This window comes from Salminus brasiliensis, chromosome 4 (assembly GCF_030463535.1).
Source record: "Salminus brasiliensis chromosome 4, fSalBra1.hap2, whole genome shotgun sequence".
Classification (NCBI taxonomy): Eukaryota; Metazoa; Chordata; class Actinopteri; order Characiformes; family Bryconidae; genus Salminus; species Salminus brasiliensis.
In genome coordinates this window covers 41,923,293-41,939,302 of record NC_132881.1, presented here as the reverse complement: position 1 = coordinate 41,939,302, position 16,010 = coordinate 41,923,293, and the positions used below count along the sequence as shown (strand labels likewise).

The following is a 16,010-nucleotide window of genomic DNA, read 5'->3' as shown; positions in this document are numbered from 1 at the left end:
ACTCCTAACAGACTCTGAATGAAAAAAAAAATGAAAAAAAAACTTACTTTAGGAATGGATTATATCCCAATTATTTCCTATTTAATTTAATTAGTACTTTTATGCATATTTAGAACAAATCCACTTGAAAACAATAACATTAATAAACAAAACATAGGTTTCCTAAACTGTCCCATATTACCTGACAGCCCAGAATACCTGAATCCAACCTAATAATAATAATAATAATAATAATAATAATGTAAACGTTCATGTTAGGTTATTTCTGTCACGTGAGGCCAACACGACAGTGTCGGCAGCGCGCATGATGGCTGCAGCTCAGTCTGACGCGCGCGAAGAAAGAGTATAAAACATGATCAGTTCGGTTATATCAAAATAGGTACAGTTTATAATAAATAACATCAACTTTTGCATAGAAATCGAAGCGCGTTCCTCGCCGCGTACATGTCCTAATCTCACCGTTTCCACTGCACACAAGAAAAGAAGAGAGAAGAGGAGTAATAACCGGGCCCGGGGCCGGGAGATGAAGGAGGAGGAGGAGGGGGGGGTATCGTCCGTTTTGGTGGTCCCAAGTGCGCGAAAAGCGGGGAGCGGCGAGTTTTGTTGCAAGTTTAGTTCTGAGTTTGTTTTAAGGTGGCAGTGAGGAAAGTCACATGTCCCCTTCGAAAAAACCGAAGTATTTGGTGCCGTTTGAGAGGCATAAATAGGGCGCGCTGCCTCCGGGGTAAACGACCGGCAACGGCATCGGTAACAAACACCTCCCCAGCAGACTGTTCTCTTTATACGCGCCGGGGAAGGGCACCGCCTTCCCGCCGTCGCCGAAGTCCCCGTTCGGTCCCCCGTCCATCTCGGTGGACAGCTGCCGTTTCAACTTATTCCGCCGGTTCTGAAACCAGATTTTCACCTGAGTCTCGGTGAGCTGCAGCGAGCTGGCCAGGCAGGCTCTCTCCGCGCTGCTCAGGTAGCGCTTCATGTCGAAGGTGGACTCCAGCTGGAAGATCTGGCGCTTGGAGAATATAGTGCGGGTCTTCTTCTTGGCGGCCGGTTTGCTCTTCTTGGCGCCGCCGTCCTGGAGAGATCCGTCCGCGTCCTTCGGGGAGTCCTCCGCCGGGGCATCTTCATCTGCGTGGACTCGCTCTGGAAAGTCATGAACAGGTTTAGGCAGCTTGTTAAACTGAGGCTGTTGAACGTTTCTACATGGTCGTTATTTGTGAGACAGGTAGATAACTTTTTTGAGTGGACTTACCGTGTTCGGCGTCGTGTAGTCGGTTGTCAGGCTGAGGGAACTCCTCGCGGCACACCGCCGCGATCGGCGCCTTCGACGGGCAAGCGTCAACCGCCCTGCCACTCGACTTCAGGTTGAGGATGTTATCGATGGTGAACTTCAGCGAACCGGGTCGACATTGCGGATCCTCCTTGCTCATATTCTCCGATAACAACGTAAAGACAGCGCTGCTGTTGTTTTAGAGTCTTCAGCTCCCTGTGTGTCTGATTTCCGTGGGGTTTTTCCGAGCTAACCTTGGCGACTCCAGCCTCCTCCGAGCACCATCGCTCCGCTACGAGCAGTGCCGCGGAGTCTACAGCGGCCGTTACTCCATCGACGCGCGTCCCTGGCCCACTATTGGTCAACAGAATTGCACAGCGCAGTACCACAGCCAATCACAAAAGAGGGCGGGAACTGGGAATGATCCTGTTTGGGTTCGGTTGATCGAGCCGATTCTTTTGGACAGCCTGTTTAAACGAGTCAAACGTTTCAGCTGATGTATTTATATGTGTGTCGTTTTGTTTGGTATCGCGTTATGAAGTTGTGGAAGCGGGTTGCTCAAATATTATTTCACGTCTTTAGGCAATAGCGTAGTGTGAGATCTTTTCCCAACAAATAAAGAAAAACTGGATTAAAAAAAAAACGATTTAAAGAACCGATTCAAAAGAACGACTCCTTACATCTGGTTGGCTGCTGTTGATTTTAATAAATGACCTTATGGACGTGAAGTGACTGAAACGGACAGTGTTTTAGTGCTGGACTGCTCCCATTCTGCAAGGTATTAGGCTGCTCTATTTCTGGACATCATACAGATGTTTTTTTTTTACAGATTAAAAATGTATAGGAACTTTCCACCCTCGCCGAACTTGTTGATCTCGGTGCTGAAACAGTGGGCTATAGTTTGTCGCGTCTTGGTGAATCTAATCTACTGATTTGATTAAAAGATGATTTAGGAAAATGTAAGGAAAATCATAACGTTAGCTAATTTTACAGTGAAGGCCGAGGATTGTTTGAGAGAAGTGCATGTGCGGATAATCGTTTTTTAACGTCTGGAGAAATTATTATTATTATTATTATTAATAATAATAATAATAATAATACATGCTTTCTGTTCCATAGACAGTTTTTAAACTGCTTAAAGTTATTATTTTATTTAGCATTAGTGTAGCATTAACACATTTAGAGCATTTAACAAACCCGCACTCAGTGTCTTCCTATATTTACAGCATTTAAAAACGCAAAGAAAACTTTTTAGGACAAATATTGTTTTAGGGACATTTATTTATTTGTTTATTATTACATTGAAGTCTTATTTTTTATATAATAAATAATTAAAAGGTATAACAGATTTAGTGTTTAAGGTGTAATGTTATATCTAATTATTAGTTTGGTAGCAAGCGCTTGGTTGGCCGAATTAGTGAAATAAGCTAGTAATTATATATATATATATATATATATATATATATATATATATATATATATATATATATATATAATGTGTATAATAACTAATAACTTCCATGAAACGTTAAAAAGATTGTTTTCCTTCTTATGTAACGAGGTTCTTGCAAGGCCCTATATATTATGTTTATTATTATATTTATTTTGCCTCCTTCAGAAGATACCTTTCCATGTACGAAGTGTCTTTCACAACCAGTCCCGCTGAACCAGCATAAAGAAAAAACAGCAGTCTCAAGTTTTGTGATGAGTTTATTAACTATTTAATTTCATTGTGTGAAAAAAGTGACAAAATTTGAAATCAGTGTATCTGAATAAAAATATATTTTACACAAAGCATGTGCTGCCCTCAGATATACAATTAGGCCTATGGGAAGACCTCTCACCCCCATGCATAGAAGACTAGCTATTGGAAAATAACACTGATAATGAAATACAGAGATAGATAGAGTTCTGTCCTGATGTAGAATCATCATGATAAGTGAATTCTTTGGATGCAGCAAAACATGATTGTAGTTTTTCCTGCGGCCAGGTGGGTTATTGCACGGTTTAGAATCAGTGTGACATTCCATAGTATTCCAGCTGGATTCAGGTGTTCTGGGCCATCAGGTAATAGAGCACACGCTAGGAAATAACCATTTGCTCCAATTTCAATTGCTGCATATTTTTTTTTTAAAAGATTAAAAAAAATAATAATGCAGTGAATAGATTCATTCAGTTACAAAATAACAGTTACTGAGTGAGACAGATTTGTTATTCTGGACGCGCATGTCCTCATATAACTGATAGAGTGTATAATGGGACAGTGTGTTTGGTTATATTGGACAGTGTACCAGGTATAATGGGCCAGTACATTAGGTAGAATGTTAGGTAGAATGGGACAGTGTGTTGGGTAATACATAATATATAGATAATACAGAATAATATATAGGGACACACATCTTAGACTTTGAATTATAAAATCATTATTTTATTTACTTTCTTAAAACAAACTATTGTAAATGAACACATTCACTCATATTATCCAGCACAGGGTCAAATAATAACACACTTGCCCATGTTACCAAACACACTCTTGCATATAACAAAACCCGTCCCCTGTTAGGCTACCCAACACATTCATTCATATAACCAAACACACCCTCTCATATAACCAAACACACCCTCTCACCCTCTCATATAACCAAACACACCCTCTCATATAACCAAACACACCCTCTCATATAACCAAACACACCCTCTCATATAACCAAACACACTGTCCAAAATGATTACAGACTCACATATTGCCTAACACATGGTCCAATATTACCAAACAGGTCCGTCCATATTCCCAACACACACTATATTGCTATATTGCTAAACACACTGTCCGGTGTTGTTCTGTATTTCCAAACACACACACTCATGTTATCACACACACTCTCCTATGTCACTCCACACTCTGTCCATTATTAGTTAACATGCCCACTTCTATATCCAACACCAGTCTCGCCCATAATACTGCAGACTGACCTCTATCTCTGATGGCCCATAACACCCTAATCTTCCTTTATATGAGCTATACTGTATGCTGTGTTTGGAAGTGTGTGTGTGTGTGTGTGTGTTTGGTAGTGTGAGACACGTTATAAGCCCTGAATGATACTGAGTAATACACACCACATTTTCTTGTATTAGCCAACACTCACTCCCATATTTCCTAATATTACACTTCTCTGAAGACCCATCGCACCTGAATTCATCCCTCCTGTGTGGGATGTCCTGTATACCCCCACCCCCCGGTTCAGTTCAGCTCAGCTCAGCTCACACCAGTCCGGTCATCTGCGCCCTCAGCACGTTCATGGAGTGCGCGAGGGACGTGAGCGGGAAGCTCACAGCGTCCGCGAGCCCGGTCATTGGCGCCGGATAGCTCTCACGATACAACACGGGCACGCGCACGACGCGCCGAGGCGCGTGCGAGGCCGCGGCGGCGGCGGCTGCGGCTGCGGCTGCGGCCTCGAGGTCCGCGTGCAGCTGGCGCTTCCACTTGTTCCTGCGGTTCTGGAACCAGATCTTCACCTGAGTCTCGGTGAGGCGGAGTGAGGCGGCGAGGCCCGCGCGCTCCGAGCTGCTCAGGTAGCGCTTGGCGTCGAACGTGGACTCGAGCTGGAAGACTTGACTGCGCGAGAACACCGTGCGCGTTTTCTTCCGTCGCGCCAGGCCTGCTTCCCCCGCCTCGGGCTCCGGATCCGGATCCGTGCGCCTCCGCCCGGCCTCCGGGGCCACCGGAGAGTCGCTGTCGCTGGACACGGAGTCCGAGTGCTCGTCCGAGCTGCGCGTGGCTTCTCTCGGGCCTGGAGGAGAACAGAGTCTTTAAACTGCTTTAAATTCTGTCGTCCTGGAGCTTACATGCAAAACCACAAACAAACAAACCGTGTAAACAAACAAACAAACAAATAAACAAATAAACAAACAACAAAATACAAGCCAAGTGCTCCCAGACGCACTTTTTTAAACCTTGTATGTAGGCCCACATTTTATTACTGTTATAATTTGCATCACTTCCAAGGGCCCTAAAATAGAACCCTGTGGCACTCCAAAAAATCTGTCAAACTAAATGGCTAAATGGCTATACAGTAGTTTTTGCTTTAGGGTTAAAAAACCTAGGGCTTAAGAACTTACATATACATATACAATATACAGCCCTGATATTCACCCTATATGGGATGGTGTGTTTGGGACAGTATGGAGGTTATTTGATGTATGGGATGGTGTGTTTGGGACAGTGTGGAGGTTATTTGATGTATGGGATGGTGTGTTTGGGACAGTGTGGAGGTTATTTGATGTATGGGATGGTGTGTTTGGGACAGTATGGAGGTTATTTGATGTATGGGATGGTGTGTTTGGGACAGTATGGAGGTTATTTGATGTATGGGATGGTGTGTTTGGGACAGTGTGGAGGTTATTTGATGTATGGGATGGTGTGTTTGGGACAGTGTGGAGGTTATTTGATGTATGGGATGGTGTGTTTGGGACAGTATGGAGGTTATTTGATGTATGGGATGGTGTGTTTGGGACAGTATGGAGGTTATTTGATGTATGGGATGGTGTGTTTGGGACAGTGTGGAGGTTATTTGATGTATGGGATGGTGTGTTTGGGACAGTATGGAGGTTATTTGATGTATGGGATGGTGTGTTTGGGACAGTATGGAGGTTATTTGATGTATGGGATGGTGTGTTTGGGACAGTATGGAGGTTATTTGATGTATGGGATGGTGTGTTTGGGACAGTATGGAGGTTATTTGATGTATGGGATGGTGTGTTTGGGACAGTGTGGAGGTTATTTGATGTATGGGATGGTGTGTTTGGGACAGTATGGAGGTTATTTGATGTATGGGATGGTGTGTTTGGGACAGTATGGAGGTTATTTGATGTATGGGATGGTGTGTTTGGGACAGTATGGAGGTTATTTGATGTATGGGATGGTGTGTTTGGGACAGCAGGGGGGTTATTTGCTATATGGGACGGTTTGGTACAGTATAGTGGTGTGTTTTGGTATATGGGGTAGCAGGTCCTATTATGTGGGACTGTATAGTTTAAACCTGAATGGACTAAAGGCCCAGGTGGCTACATATAGTTATTCCATAGTCATGGCACAATGTGGTGTATATGATGTAATGGGATGTTGGCATATGCCAATATGAGTATATATTTATATTATATATTCCAAGCAGTCTGGAGCATTGTATGATCCATTTAACCACTAGCCAGCACCTACATTTACCACAAATATTCTTCATTATGAAAATGTCCCATTGGGTAGCTGGACCAAAATACATGATTCCAACCTACACATTTAATCACAGTAGAGCCAATAAGCAGCACATTCGTTTGATTTTTCCCCTTCTCACTTTTACACTCTTTACCATGGTTTTAATCTGGCAAACCAGTCACAAACTTAAAGCTTTTAACAATGACTTTGGGAAAACTGCTCTGCTAAGAAGAGTTCTGAGACACTTACAAACCTTACCAACGCTAAATCCAACTCTAACCCCTCAGCTGCTGATGTTGTAAACTTAACAAAGTGAAAACGATCATATTTCAATTTTATTTTTAATCCATTGCAACCAAAAGCTAATGTGCCCTGCATGACCATGACAGTTATGAGAGAAGTGTTCCACCAGCCGCCACACATCATTATCACTTAATTAATAGCAACACCATTTCCCTGTGCCCGCCTCAAAGATCACTGCCCACAAACAGTTTGTCAGGGAGTGATAATGGCAAATCACTTCATCACCTCATGCTAGGGTTTCCCAGTCCCCGTGGAGACCCCAGCACGGCACACTGTAGCAAGCTAACCTTACTGTACCTGTAGCTACATATCTGCTTTAGAGCTGGAGGTCAGTTTGAAGACCAGAGCTGACCAGAGCTGCACGGCCCTGCACGGTTTCCTGTGCATAATATTTTAATTTCTTAAATAAAAATAAATCCACATTTTCTGGGATGATATAAAGTCTCCAAGATACTACTTTTACCCTTACATTTAAAAACGGGTTTTCAGTAATAATCCCAAAATTGGTGCAATCATGCTTTGATCTGCATCAGTCTGTTAGTGTGTGTAGCCCAACTTGTCACCTCATTCCCAAGCCCTGCATGCAGGGCGACTCTACAGTGTGCAGGACAGGGCCTGCCTCATTAGACACACTTTAGACACTTATACTTACAAATATTTGCATTTTTTCATGCATGCAATATTTAAACTGTACTGTGTGAGTTCATTTTTATTATTTTATTATGGGATGTGTATGGTGACACATGCATGTCGCACGCCATAGGCCCCAAATGCTAGAAACACTGTTTTATTGGATGTCTCTCTCTCTCTCCCTGCCCATTCTGTCTGCCATCTTACTAAACTGACCATCATTAAAGTACAACACACTTCCAACCCCAGGTCCGAAACAACCTCACTGTTATTCCTGGGGTCATAAAGCGACTGGAAATCATTGCGCGAGCTCGTTTTAGGGAGGAGGACAGCTTTATACTCACTCTCAGAGCGCTCCAGAGCACCGAGGCTCGCGGACGGCCAGCACGCGGATGAGTCGGAGCTCGTGGTCGCGTCTCCGCGGGGATGTACCGGCGCCCAGCTGCCCCGTAGAACCGTCCCTCTCACGCCTTGCTCGATATCGCTGTCCTGGGGATGCGGCTCGTCGCGGCCGGATCCCAGCAGGTTCTCGATAAAGAACGAAGACCCTCTCGGGGGCGTCGGGGTCCGACTCTCCGGACTTTTCTCGTGCATCTCTTTCGCTCTCAAATCCAGATCGGTTGTAAGTCCCACCACTGCCGAGGGCGCACGCACGCACGCACGCACACACACGCGCGCGCGTGTTGTGTGTTTGTCTCACACAAAAAGTACCGGTCCCGGGACCCTCCGCAAAACAAGCATGGCTTTTCAACGGGGCTCGAGCGCGGCGACAGCGCGAGGAGAACCGAGGTCGAGTCGGGACGAGAGTATTTCTGCTATTGGACGAGCACAAAATGGCGAATGGGGTTTAGGCTCAAGAAGAGGGGTATTAGTGGCCGTGAATTACCCCCCTCTCCGTGTGTGTTTGACAGTGCCTCGGGGTCGGAGGAAACCCTGGCAGTGAGCGCTTTATTTGGGTCAATTAGGGAGCGAATCAAAATCAAGTGGAGCGGTGGTTTGTTTTCCCACCCGTATTAGCACAAGCCACGCCCACCTGCGCTGAGAGTCGGCGGATTGTGTGCGAGTGGGAGCTGCTAGCCAATCACAGCGCAGGAGGGGGGTCGGCTTCTTTCCAATCATAGCGCAGGGAGGTGTGTCGTGGCGGAATATTGGTGGAGGATAAAGCCAAAACAGCGCCAGCTCGATGTTTTTTTTATTATTTATTTTTCACTGGAAGCGCGTGAGTGAACTGGCTCTCGCGGAACAGGATACAAGAACCCTATTGGCTTATGGAGTTGCCACGTGAACAGACCGTCGGAGAAGGAGCATTGTGACGTTTTTATCGGTCGATTGTGATGCGGTGGCTCCAAATGAATCATTTCGAATCAGTCGAGATATTTGATTCATATGAATTTTACTGATAATATATATATATATTAACTTAGATATAGTAGCTACAGTCTAGAGTTTTTAGGCACCTCTTATTTATCTCAGCAATAAAAGTGTAAATAAATATATATTTCAAATACTTTAGAACAGGATGCAAGTGAACATTAATATTGTACAGTTAAAAGTAACAAAAATGTCTTATTTGATAGAAAGTAGTTGAGATCTTCTGAGCTGATCTGAGGAACAAAGCTTGGTTCCAGATTTCTCCTGGACGCCCCCAATCAGTGCGAGGATTTGTTCAACTCCTTACCTGATAAAATTAAATAAGCATATGTTAGATAATGCATATAGATACTCTACTATTTATATTGTAATATATTATTATATTGTATTTATCCTGATTGTCGTGTTTTACTGAACGTACTGAACACGTACTGCCCAGATAAGCAGCTTTTTAATTCTATTTTTCTTTCAATTGTTAATTTTACTTTAATGTTATTGTAATGTAAAGTAATATTACTTCAATTTTACTTTAAAGCCATTTAAAACCACATTTAACTGGACAGATACTTCTTCCCAATGCCTCCCAGCACAAATATAATTGTTAAATGGCAGAGTCTTGTTTTCTGTCTACCAGTTAAGGGTTTAGACCTATTGACCTGATAGCGGGACTATTTGTCTCGAGTTTGTCTTGATGATTAAGAACACAAATCCTTTCGGGTTTGGTTTATTTTAATAAACGTATGCCTATAATGTCATATGACGTCTGCTTTATGGGTTATCTTTGCTGTGACGGCTGAAGTCGTCTTCAGATTCGCTTCGTCTAATTTAGTCCAAATATGAGATCGGAGATGAAGGCTCGTTAGAAGTACTTTCTGACGTAGGTTTAGGTTGAACAGATGATAGACTCATCCTATGTTCTTAATGATAAACCATCACTGCTACTGGATAGCATTTGTTAGATGTAATTGCAAAGTAAGCTTCATTTATTACACTATGAGTCAAGATCGTTCAGTCTAGGAATCAGTAAGCCTGAAATATTTCATACAAACAATGAGCGCATGATGCTAAATGGACATGTATGTATGCATGTATGCTTCTCGGGGCTGCTGTTGCTGATATGAACCGTAGAAGAGTTTGCTGTATAAGTCCATGCTGTATATCATTTTGTGCTATATACTATTTGTAAATAAAATAGGCTACTATTATGCTATTCTAACTATAATTATTACATTAACATTTATATTTATGGCCTTAACATACGCTCTTATCCAGAACGACTTACGAAAGTCCTTCACTATTTACTTTAGCTAATTTGTACATGCTAGGATCCAAAAGATGCCGCTAAGCTTAGACACACCATAACATACCATAACATACCATAACATAACATAACATAACATAACATAACATACCATAACATAACATAACATAACATAACACACCATAACGACCAGTTATGAAATCAGCTATGAATTTTCTTTTTAGACATTTCTGAAATGCATCGCCTGATCTGTTTGTATTGTGTGTAAAGCTGTGTGGATTGTTTTTTTTTTTTTTTAATATATTAGTCTAATAAAAAAACGCACATTATGACTTTGTCACAATTAAAACAGAGTAAAGTATTAAAACATGGTTTGGTTTATGATGCAGTTTTGTAATCCGATAATATCTTTCAGAGTCTTGTTTTTCGCTTTGTGAGGCCTCGTGGCTTCATACAGAAACATGACTCTCAACTCGTCTAAAATGATAAAATCAGACCGTCCAAGTTTGGTGTTACGAAACTACAGTAATGTCAGTAATAAATAAGTCGGAGTAAAAATCGGACCTAGTCTGATATAGTTTTCCGACTTTTTCTAGAAACGGTGTTTACAATATTTTCTCAACGGACATCTGTCTGTCTGTCTGTCTGTCTGTCTGTCTGTCAGTGAATAGGCAGCATATACATCCAATCTAATGCCGCGAGACGGGAGTAAAAGTCTGAGTTTTGATTCTGCAGCAGAAAATGTTTGCATTAGAAACCAGTCCAACCAAATACGATATTGTGTATGATTTATTTTATTTTTGAAAATGTATCTGAGCAATTTCATAGTTTAGTCTGTGCTTAAGTTGTACGTTAATGGGTGTATTTATAAATAAATTATAAATAAATTATAAATAAAATAATTTATTCTTCTGCGCTTTAAATGCTCTGTATTTTACTCCTCATTCTGAGGGGTTATATCAGTGAATACCTGAAATGCACCGAAACAGTTAATCGTAGTTGAATAGTCCCGAATGTTCGAGAAATCCTTATTAATGGAAGTTGAAACGAAGTTGCTAAATTTATTATACGTTAAATTTCATTACCACAGAGAACTTTGCAGAAGACAGAATGGCACATAATTATGAATATGAATTCCAAGATGCTGCTTAATAGTAGAACAAGAAGGTTGCACGTACTACCATTTTATTTATTTATTTATTTATTTATTTATTTTTTAATGTACCCTGGTGAACCTTAGCAACGCAGCTCAATATTAAAAAAGCCCATCAGTGAAGATCTCCTCCAGGCTGGCTGCAGTATTTAAACTCTCTTTTATAATCTAAATCCACCCCTGCAGATGTGACTAAACAGACCTAGGCTATAATCTCTCCATGTCCTAATCCCAGAGCAGCGATTTGGTGGCTATTGATACCGCCCTAGCTCCCTGGTACTGTAACTGGCATCAAACACCATTCATCCTAAGCCTGAGGGCAAGTTAGCTCTGGAAAACAATCCGCATACATATATGTACAAAGAAAGTCTCTAACTCTACAGGTTATTTAGCTGTATCAGTGAGGAGTCAATCTACCAACGCTTTGGCCTACATTCTCATACTCATTCCTCCAGGGTTTGTTGATAATGGCAGTGGTTCAGTACTGAACATGGGCCGTAGCTGGTCTTCTTGGTGGATGATCCTGGAGATTTATTGAGAGAAAGCTTCAGTCCTGTTCCTCCACCAGTAGACCATAGATGAGGAACATCTAAGCGTGTGTTTTCTCTCACTTTTCTTTCTGCCCGTGGTGTGTGTGTGTGTAAGGGATTGAGAGCGATTACTTAGCTCATATTTCTGTGTGTATATCGGTGCGTTCTCTGGTATGGCACTCACTCCGACCCCTGGATGAGAGGGCAGACTGCTCCTGGCCTTGTTGGCATGTAGCCCCGCTGATCTTTATCCAGACTGGCATGGCCTTTTCACACCGCCGACCAGCATTCAGACCTTTTCAGACCTTTTAATACACACACTCTCTCTATCTCTCTTTCTCTCTCTGTCTCTATCTCTCTCTCCCTCTGCTGTTCCACTTTGACCCTATTCACCCCTTCTTCCCCTGTCTGCCTTTAATTCTGTTTGAACTCTGGCCCTCACTCTCATCCTCCATTTGCCCTCTCTCACTTCAAGAGGCTTCCTATCCCATCTCCTATTATCCTTTTCTTGAGGGCTCAGTAAGGGTTCTCTCTAGAAACACACTACAGTATTAAGAGCAGGCAGAGCGTAGGAAAGTGCTTTAGGACTGTTAGACAGTGCAACATATGACCCAGTTCACTATCTCACTACCCCCCCCCCCCCATGCTCTTCACATGACATCTGAGGACACAGAGAGAGAGAGAGAGAGAGAGAGAGAGGATGCTGTAACACTTTATAATCGTCACCGCCAGAACACAGGCTCTGTCTGTAGTGCCTAATCCAGTCTGAATCTCATGGTTAGTTTTTATTGTTTTTGTACCAGTCCTTCTCGAATACAGTGACCCGACTCTATATACTGCAGTTTAACACGGCCTGCCTAGGAGCTCTTAACCAATAATTGTTCCTAGAGTATTAATAACTGAGAGTCAAAGCCAGTAGTCTACTAGTTTATGCTTAAATTCAAGTTTTTTTTTTTATAAAGATGTATAAACGGATGTTGGATATGTTGCCCCATCTGTTGGTGAAGTTTTTGTACTGCGGTTAGTTTGGTAATTTTAAGACCCCCTTGATTGCTAGACAGATAGTTTGCTACATCAGCAATAAAAGGAACTGTACAAGACATACATATTGTCACTGTAACACAAATAGAAATGCCCCCAAAATGATTACAATTGGAATACAGTTTATAACACTGACTCCCATTGAAGGTTGAGAAGTTTTTTCCCCCTTTTTCTATAAAGTTAACATTCTGCACAACAGTGACAATACATTAGAGAAAAACACTCAAATTTGACAAAACAAGTAACTTAAAGCAGCAGTATGTAATATTTTTACTTTAAAATAACAGCTTCAAATTCATGCTGATGCTCCATTGACCGTAATAGGGAGAGTAGTGCTGCTATCATTTATATTTGTCAGTAATTTTTGTCATATTTCCTATTTGTGTAAAATTCTGTAATTTTGTATTACTCCATCACCTCAGTCCACATGCTTCTTTCACTTTCGGAAGATGGACATGTATCTCAGCTTGTAAAATTAGGTAGCCCAAAATGTGGAATTCTACTTCCTAACTGTAGGGGGAGCCTACAGCAAGAAATGCCAGTTCTCACATACTGCTGCTTTAAACTTAAAGGGGAATTCCTTGGATATTTCAACTTTTCTATACAGTCCAATCTTTAGAAGGTAAATAAAGTAATTCAGGGTTTGGTGTGAAATGCTGTTGTAGAAAACTATTATCTGAGAAACTTACAGAGTCAGAATTGTTCACAGTGGTGGTGAATAGAACCAGACGCTTCAATTCTTAACAATCTAATTGTTTAGCCTAATAAAAATCTAAATTTAAAAACAAAAACTTCCTTGCAGAGAGGAAAATCGTTCCCATATAACCACTAGGAAGGGTTTACTAGTGGACTTTTGGATCATAAATAAAAAAGGCTGTATTTGGCTTTCATGCAGACATTGTTAACCCTGGTTCCACCATTAGTAAGGAAGTCTGAGTCAGTGAGTTTCTCTATAATGCACCATTTCCAATAAAATACAATAATAAAATAATAATAAATAATAAAAAAATTATAAAATGACCTGTTTCCACCTCTGCTTAAACACTCGGGTTTAATATATGTGTCCTCCAACGTAGGTGAATATGTACTAGTAAATGTGCACCTCTATAACGTAATGCTTGGCCTTAATTACACAGTGGTGTGTAGCTTTAGTTCACTAAGGGCTTTTTCTCTGATAGACTTGCTCTCATCTGATGCACTGATTCACCGTCTTTTGTTTTCATTCAGAAGCCCTGTGAGCACCCCAGTATACAATATCGGCCTCCCCAGTTTACAGCATCTCAATGGTAGTGGGCTGTATCTTGGGCACTCCTTGAAAAGCACAATGTTATTCACCCTGGAAGAAGACGGCGGTTAGAAGAATGCAGCTCCATCCAGACATTGATGTTACTCTGCTTACTAGTGCGGAACGCACCCTAGGCTGTAGGGAGGCCGCCAGAGCATCTTAGCTTAGCCGTGTGGAGTGAAGTGTGTGCGCCAGCCTTGAAGAACACGGCCTTCTGTGATGAGGCGAGTGTCGACTCCCATTGATAGCATTAGAGGCCTTTAACATCGGTGAGCAGACTCAGCGACGCCGGCGCGGGAGATAAAATGAGCCTTTAATTGAAAGTAAGCTCCTGTCTTGGCTCTGTACAGACCTGTAGTAGCCTCTTTAGCATGGGCTGCTGTGCGTCAGGTATTGTTGACAGTCCAAAAAGCCTGACTTACTGACTGACTGGCTGGTTGACCTGTTCGTAACATGCCTCAAAGCGAGCAAATTCTCTTCTTTGAGGTTAGTGTCTATAAGGAATTTGCTTTCTACTGGCTATCTACACTCTCAAAAATAAAGGTGCTTTAAGTGGTTCTTTGAGTAATGCCATAGAAGAGCCACTTTTGATTCCATACAGAACCATGTTTGTAAATATGTGCTAACTCTCCAACACTCCAAGGCTTATTGCACATGAAGGTGTATTACTCAGTAACCACAGGGACTTCTGTACAAGCTATTCTTTGGTAATAGAAGTTTGTAATGACACTTTTAGCCTGCCGGCGGTCCATAGCCTTTTTAAAGGGTATGTATAGCTTTTACATCAAATCTTATTGGAACTAATAGTGGTTCTTCTATGGAATCGCTCAAAAGAACCTTTCGAAGCACCTTAATTGCAGAGTGTATGTAACACTAGGTTAAGATAAATCACTGTAGACCTTCTTTCTTGTAAAAATATGGTCTATATATTGAGACAAGCTCTCAAAAATAAAGGTACTTTAGGATGTTTTTAATTGTGAGACCATAATAGAAACACTTTTGGTTCCCTGAAGAACATTTCAATGGATGGCTCTTAAAAAAATAATGTGCAAGTGTGAGGAACCTTTTTAAAGTTTAAAGAAGCTAAACTTTGTATTAAAGTATTTTCAAGCTAAGAACTGCAAAAAAAAAAAAAAAAAGCTATTATCTGGAACCATTTTTCTCAGAAGAGTCGGCTCTCCTCTTTGAGGTCACTGATGTGCTGAATGACCTGAATGACCTGAATGACAGTCTCTTTTCTTCCCTGTTTTTTCTACTGGGGACAGACCGTTTTTTTTTACCAAAGAAGAAGCATTGTGGGTGCATTGCCGCATGGCCATATCTAGTATTCATCATTATTAACATAGGCCGAGTACAGGCTGACCTCTGTGTAGCTGCGATATAGTGGCCTGTATGCCTGGCTGCACCTTGCTGCAGATATGGTATGTCCAATGTTTGTGTGCAGACAGAAGTTCAGTGAGCTGTGACGTCTTTAGGATCGTTAATGGCTATGTCCAGTTTAGAATCCGCTTCTCTAGCTGGGGTCAGGGTCACCCCGTCACACTGTAACTGTGTTTTGGGGACCTCTGCCTTCACTGAGCTGCCCTGAACCGCACTGACCCAAGATACATGGAGGTCCAAGCATCTCCTCTCGCTGTTTAAAGCCTCAGTCAGGCAGAACACACCCACAGTTACTTTAGTCTCCGCCACCCCTGAACTGCCACCGTGAAATTGGATTGGGTCAGAGCGGAAAGTGTCAAAGGTTCTGCTGTCAAAACTCTACTGTCAAAACTTTGCTGTCAGCTTTGGGTCAATGTTTCTGCATTGTATCGTTTTTAGAATGACCGCAGGGGCCATGTGTAAGAAACACTGTCCAAATGAATCAGTTATGGTGACAGTACATTGTAGCCTGACTGTGTTAAAATGAGGTTCCTGAGAAAATCACTTATCAGTTATCAAAGAGATATTTGCTGGGACCAGCCAG

At 41.9% G+C, this 16,010-nt stretch overlaps 2 protein-coding genes across 2 annotated transcripts; both read right to left on the bottom strand.

Annotated features, from left to right (window-relative positions):
* Nucleotides 1-649: 649 nt before the first annotated feature.
* On the bottom strand, nt 650-1,424 carry hmx4 (H6 family homeobox 4). The gene is made up of 2 exons (XM_072677109.1): nt 1,247-1,424; nt 650-1,137 (listed from the first exon to the last, which is right to left on the bottom strand). The coding sequence occupies exons 1-2, from the start codon at nt 1,422-1,424 to the stop codon at nt 650-652; spliced, it is 666 nt and encodes a 221-aa protein (XP_072533210.1).
* A 3,101-nt stretch (nt 1,425-4,525) lies between these two features.
* Nucleotides 4,526-8,000, bottom strand: hmx1 (H6 family homeobox 1). The gene is made up of 2 exons (XM_072677107.1): nt 7,751-8,000; nt 4,526-5,055 (listed from the first exon to the last, which is right to left on the bottom strand). The coding sequence occupies exons 1-2, from the start codon at nt 7,998-8,000 to the stop codon at nt 4,526-4,528; spliced, it is 780 nt and encodes a 259-aa protein (XP_072533208.1).
* Nucleotides 8,001-16,010: the final 8,010 nt, after the last annotated feature.